The 6,710-nt window shown below is 37.5% G+C and overlaps 1 protein-coding gene across 1 annotated transcript in view; it reads right to left on the reverse strand.

Annotated features, from left to right (window-relative positions):
* ANO3 (anoctamin 3) overlaps window positions 1-6,163 on the reverse strand; it is a 224,812-nt gene extending 218,649 nt beyond the window's left edge. Inside the window, exon 1 of the mRNA XM_019474510.1 lies at window positions 6,010-6,163. Coding sequence (XP_019330055.1) covers window positions 6,010-6,163 — 154 coding nt within the window. The remainder of the gene's footprint in view (window positions 1-6,009) is intronic.
* Between the last annotated feature and the right edge of the window lie 547 nt (window positions 6,164-6,710).

A 6,710-nucleotide genomic window follows, 5' to 3' on the forward strand; every position in this document is an offset into this window, starting at 1 on the left:
AGGGGCTGTGTGGTGCTTAGTTGCTGGCTGGGGTTAAGCCACGACAAGAGGGTAGGGCCAAAAAGAGAAAGATCTTCCAGTTGTAGCTTGTAGTACATCTTTAGGCTCAGTAGCAAAAAGACTGACTCTTGCTAGTACTAAAGTCTCAGCTCGACTGAAGATATACTACCTAACTTTGAGTCCCAGCCTCCACGCACGTATGAACAAATACATTTTCTACACCCTTTCCCTCCACTTGCAATCACCACACAAGATGTCTACTTCATTTTCAAAATGGGCAGCATTTTACTTATGGTGATTTGGACATAGCAAAGTCTGCCTCCAAGGTAAAGTTAGGATTAAAAATAATGTTATCCGTCAGAAATAATGAAACATTCTGCTGCACTGAGGTTAGGAGACTGCTAATAACTTCTATTTCTGCTTTACTGCTGAATTAATTATGTTTCTTGGTGGCTTTCAATTAAATGTTGGCTTGACATGGCATAACAAGTAGAAGGATTATTTCTGAATATTGATCTTCCTGACAGGAGTCTCTCAATTGCTTCTTGAAGTGACAGACAAATGCGTTTCTTGACCTTTTGTTTTATAAGAGAAAATGGAAGAGGAAAGTAGAAAAATAGCACTTAATCTTTGTGCAAAGATTACTTTGTTAGGTTTGTTTACGTCAAGTAAACACAGTTTCAAAAATTACTTTAGTGTAGGTGTTTCAAGTCCTGATTCTGCCTTGCACTGCAGCTTCCTACAGAGCTCACTTGAACACGGGGACTTCAGCTGGATTGTAACCGTGAGACACAATTTCCTGTTTATAGTGTCTGCTCCCTTCTTGTTTTTACTATGTGATCCTAGTGTGAGTAAGTAAGGCAAATTGGTGGTGTGGTACAGATTTATGCACAAAGCTACAAGTTATTTATTCAGTTCCCTGGATATTGTGATACAACCATGATTGAAGCATTTCTCAAAATTTAAATGAAGAGAAAGAGAAAATTTCATTCAGCAGTTAAACTACCTTCTAAAGTTTATAAATAAGAAACACCGGTTTAGCAGTTTTTCAGTAAGCAGAAGTATTTTGATGTTTCAGGAATGATAGAAATATATTCAGTTAAGGGATGTTCACGTAGGGCTTCTCAACCGAAAAAACCTCAAGGAAAAGCTCAAGATTATTTCGGATTTTCTCCCGAGTAAAATTCCTGTTCAATATTTCCATTTCAATAAAGGAAATGCTCTTTTTTGAAGACAATGCTCCACCACTTTGCATTCTACTTTCATCCGATATCACAAAGTACCTAATTTTATTCCTCTGTGATGTGACACTCCCATAAAGCTGTGATATGTGCATTGTGAAAAGTTTTTCAGAGGAGGTGATGTAGCAAGATGTCTAGACGGGTTGCTGAGAGGGATAACAGCAAGCACTCAGAGCTCAGTCTCCTGCTGCATCTTGGAAAGGAAAAGAGGGACAGATAGCTGTAGGGAAATTTGCTAAATTATTGTCCTTTTCATCATATTTGTTCTGGTGGCAAATGAGGACAAGCTTTGTTCATCCTTTCTTCTTAACCCCCACACGTTCTGATATCTAGAAAGGGACCTCATTTTATGTTGGTGAAACTCAAACCACCCCCTCTGCTCTTCTAACTCCCAAAAGGCTCTTCTACCCCTCAAGCTCTGCTAAAATAGAAAAATACAGTTATTACCTCTCTCTCTATACACCTACTACATTGAAGGTCTTGAACACAAAATACTAAACACTTGAAAGTATTTACTCAGTTACATCATCTTCACCCAATAGCTCCCATCTTCCTCTCCCTGAGCACCCTGTTAGCCCGTGTTGTTTGTGCCACATGGATCAAAGCATTTTGCAGGAATGTGTCCTTAATTTTTTAACCCTTTTTAGTTGCTACCAGTTTAATACTTCATTTTGTTCCTTTTATACCCTCATACAGCATATGGGTGATTTCTAATATATAAATAGGCCAGCAGTAAAAATAACTTCTGAAACATAGCAACTATTCTCTGGAAAATAACTTTCACATCCCTTCCCCTAAAGTCTCATCAGTAAAACAGCCACAAAAAAGGCAGAAAAAAATTTGTTTCTCTAACCTTGTGCCATTCTACCAAAAGTCACAGCGTCAAATCTGTGTGATTTAGTGCATATCTCATTTCAGGAAGGTTCGAGTGCTCTACTCTGACCCCACCACTACAAGTTACGCTACTAAGACCTTACTTATGGCTCATGCTTTTTTTTAATATATATTTTTAAGAGGTTTCTTTATTCTTGATCAAGAGGTACCTGGACCAAACCATCTCTAGGAACATATTAGAGAATTTATGTGGAGAAATGTTTCCAAGTATGATTTGTCTTACAGCTGTAAAACAAAGATTATCTCCAAGAGGAGATAAAGGCCATTATTGTAGGTTGAATGTTTTCAGTCATTGCCAGGCTAATAAGAGATGAAGCAGAACAGCACCTATCAGGGATAATAAGGTTTAAATCTGCACAAATATTTACAGCTGGAATATTCAGATTAGCTTTGCTTTCTATGAGAAATCTGAACTGCAAATACACCAGGCCCTGGAGGAAATTCTACCCTGGCAAATACAACAGAGATCTGGTCCTATATTTCTGTATCATGAATAGCCTTGTGCTGCCCACTGGTGAGGACAAATTACTGTAGCTGTGACACTGGCATTCATGTTATCATATAGTATTAAAAATTATTCTTTGCAGGATAAGTAGCATATAAATCAAAATAAGCTTTATTTTCTTAAAGATAGCTTGGCATCTCTAAAAACCCATCAACCCCACATTATCCACTGTGTCTACAAGAATCACTGCTCCATTCAAACTTTCACCTGGAATCCGGGTAACCCGAGTGCTGTGGAAACCAACATTGGTCATCGATCTGTTCACGAAGCATTTGCCGACCAAGCTTGGTCACGCGTTTCAGGATTTCATCTTTTGAAACAATGTCTCAATATCACACTGATATACTCCCAAAGATTTCAATAATGCTCTCGTGGAAAAAGTCTGTATTCTATACACAGACTGTTGATTTAACAATACTGTTCTTATTCTAGTGTTATTACTCTCTGCAATATATTCTGATATATCTGCAAATCCCAAATAAATATACCTCAGGATTGGTACTTGCATCAGAATTGAAAACAGAGTGATATACGGGAAGTTAAGCTTATTTATAATAACATTCTTTCTCATTTAACGAGAGAGGTGTAGGAAAGCACTTTAACATTTACGTCCTATTGCAATGGGTTTGGTTAAAGCAGGAAGAAAATAAAAATATGGTTAATATTTTTCAGTCCCAGCAATGTTTCCGTTTTCTATTCCAAGAACACCAGACTATTTCAGGATACCACTTTACTTTGTCAGAGTATTCACTTTTCTATATTTGCCCTGTTAGGTGTTATGTTTAAAATTAACACATCAGTACTACAAGAAGAAAAGTTTTTCTTAAGTGATAATCTCTCTATATTGAATTCTCTGCTTTATATACAAAATATCATAGTACAAACACAGCACAATAAATTTTGAACAATAAACTTCTCGTAACACAACTGAGTATGTGGACAGCAGATTAAACAGAAGAAAAAGGACATGTTCTTCTCTGTTGCTGCTTTTTTGTAGGTTCACACTGAGTACTTATATTTTCATAGCTTATGTGCCTTATACTACCATTCGTTGCTGATTGGAGTGATTTTAGTGGAGTTCTTTAAATTTTCTTTAAAAACATTGGAAATCTAAAAAAGCATTGAGCCAAAATGTAAGATTCCCAAGGCTGCAACTGTAGAGGGTGGAGTCCTATGGGGCAGAGGAGCCAACACTAGCAAAACTCAGTGCAGCACCCTGTTGTAGGATGTTGATTTCATGGAAGATTTTCATACTCTCATTGCTCTCTGAAAAAACTAAGAGCAAAATTTCAGTTACTTCCCATAGCTCAAAGTTTTCATTTTGGCTATGAAACATCATTGTTGGGAAATAGTCTACTCATGAAGAAATAGGGTCTATCATTTTAGTATAAGCAAAAGCTGTTTATTTTTACCAATAGCCATGGCTGAGCAAGTAGAAGTTCCTTTTAGGAAATGACATGTGGAAGCCAAATAGGACTTGTTTACACTGTTCCATTCAGACTTCAGCCAACCCAACGCAACACTAGAAACTACAAAGGGCTTGCTTACTTTAAACACTGGTAAAATAAATATACCAAGGAAAATTTTAGAAGGCAAAAGATGAGATAGCATTTGCTTTAAGTCATCATTTATAAAACCCAAAAGAACTGAGACAATGTACCAGCATTTATTTGATTCTTCCCCTGATGCAAAAAACACAGAAGAAGAAAATCTTCAAACTCTGACAACACATTTGTCAAAGATGCTTGCTAGCACTGTCCCTGCTTTAGGAATAGCAAACAGTGTTTGCAACAAAAGTTTGCAAGACATAATCCTTTTAAAAAGAAAATAATTATATTTTTCCAAATGGAAGAAGCCCAACAAGGAGATTTGATTTTTTAATATCTCTTTCCTGCAGAACTCTGAATAGTATAGTTCCACAAAAAATGTGCTGCTCATGCTGAAAGTTCATTTTACTCTTGATCTCCTGGGTAGGCTAGAACAGGTTACTCTGACGTTTAGGGAACATAACAAAGTATATCAGCTAGCACAGGCATAAATTCTTTAGTGGCACTTCTTTGGGGTAGGAGAGGTAATTTTGAAGTTATTTTATAGGATCCCAGGGGAACAGACAGACATGTGATTCTTGACCTTGCAAAAACCTGCTAATGTACAAGACAAACTTTCAAAAGCGCATCTACTGAGAAAACTCTGTTTTACAAAAGTTAGTGAAGGCTTTACAGGAAGTAAAATTAGAAAATTTCTATTAGGGAAAGCACAGGCTATCTGGTTTTCTTGCAAAAGAATAGATAGCATGACATCCCAACCATTTGACCATTTTAATGTGTAAGAACTGAATTTATAAGTAAAAAAAATGTTCCAAGAGTTTGTTGGAGTGAAAAATACCAAAGTTTTGTTTACATATTCACCTACTTTAGCCAAGTGAAAGGTGCAGTCTTCCACTGCAGGTTGGTCGTCCTGTCACAGGATAAAGTGTCACTTATATTCAAATATTCTCCATTTCTCTTGTTTGTGCTTTGTTCCGAGAGTCTCAAGCAAGTGAAAACACGATCAAAATCAAGTTATCCCTTGGGAGTTGTGCAAGTCAAAATACATACGTAGTCCACAAGAAATCAGAGTAGTCATTCTTAAAAGGTATTGCGCCTAGATGAACAACCATCCAATAATTTAGATGGCTTTAAGGGCATAACTGAGATTCCATTGATTAACTGCAGATGCTTCCCCTTGGTTATATTAGACAATCCAAGGCAGCTACATTCTGTATTTTTCATGACTATGAATTTTCAGAGAAATTAAAGTTTCATAATGCTTATTTAATTGACATTTTTGGGGACCTATTCTAGCTATATGTAACACCTGACACAAAATAAAAACAAATGAGCCACACTGGTCATGATAAAACCCCAACCTTACAGCATATGCAGTTGCCTCTTTACAAGCCCTGATGTGATAAAAAAATACCAGAGGCAAGCAGAAGAGGAGCCACAGTGCTAGAGAGCACAGCTTATATACACACCTTGCAAAGCCTAGTACCAGAGCAGCTGCTGAGGCTGCTCTAACTTACACAACAAACTATGTCATCTGCTACAGAAAGCTCATCTTCCAGGCAATGTAAAGGTAACAGTCTCCTGGGCTCTTCTTCCAGCAGTACCCTAATGTGCTAGAGTGTTCAGGAGATGCTGAATTATTTTTTTAAACAGACTTATGTTCTACCCTTTGTCTAAAGTAAAAATGACTCCCTATATTACATGCATGTGACAGCAACAAATCCTATGTTTTCCTCATTGGGTCTTACAGTTTACTTGCAACATGTTACATAAGTAAATAGACACAGATTTGAGGAAATAGTTTATATAAATGCATGCTTACCAGCTGGTGCAGAACGCGAGCAGTGAAGTTGAAAACCGTGATAATCGGCACATGATTCACTGAATTTGCCTTCCTTAAAATCTGACTTGGAATCTTTTTTGCTCTCAGTCGCATCTGAAGAAAGCTTATCCAGTTCAATTATCACAGCTGACATTGTAAGATAGTCTCAGTGTAACTCAAAATAAAAACAAAGCTGAACAAAAGCAGCAGCCACTTTAAGTTCAGCTTCCCCAAACTTGCAGTCTGGGAAAAATAACTTCCTATCACAAAAAAAGTATTTCCCCGAACCGTGATAGTGCAAAATGTTTTTAAGTCAATGACTGAGAAACTGTATTTCCTTGAAGCTGTTCTTCCAGCTCTGCAGCATTTGCTAAATATTGCAGCTCTTCTCTAAGGTAGAAAAGTGTTACTTTAAAAAGTTCTTCTGTTCTTGTAGTGACAACAATATTATGGCATATCTGTGTAGCTGCTACAAAAATAGCAAGGATAAGTGGAGACATCTGTATGTCTGCTAAGTTGTGGACTTACTAACTTTGTTTTAAGAGTCCAATTCACATTTTGTTACCCACTGGTCCAGCTGGGAGGGGCTAAGCAATACCAATGGAAACAAGTGCATCCCGCACGCCAGCCCAGCAGCGAGCCTGGCAGCGGCACAGTGGAAGTTACTCGTGCCACAGTTCTGTTTCCTCGGTGAACACTCA

Source organism: Aptenodytes forsteri, unplaced genomic scaffold (genome assembly GCF_000699145.1).
Source record: "Aptenodytes forsteri isolate BGI_AS27 unplaced genomic scaffold, ASM69914v1 Scaffold8, whole genome shotgun sequence".
Taxonomy (NCBI): Eukaryota; Metazoa; Chordata; class Aves; order Sphenisciformes; family Spheniscidae; genus Aptenodytes; species Aptenodytes forsteri.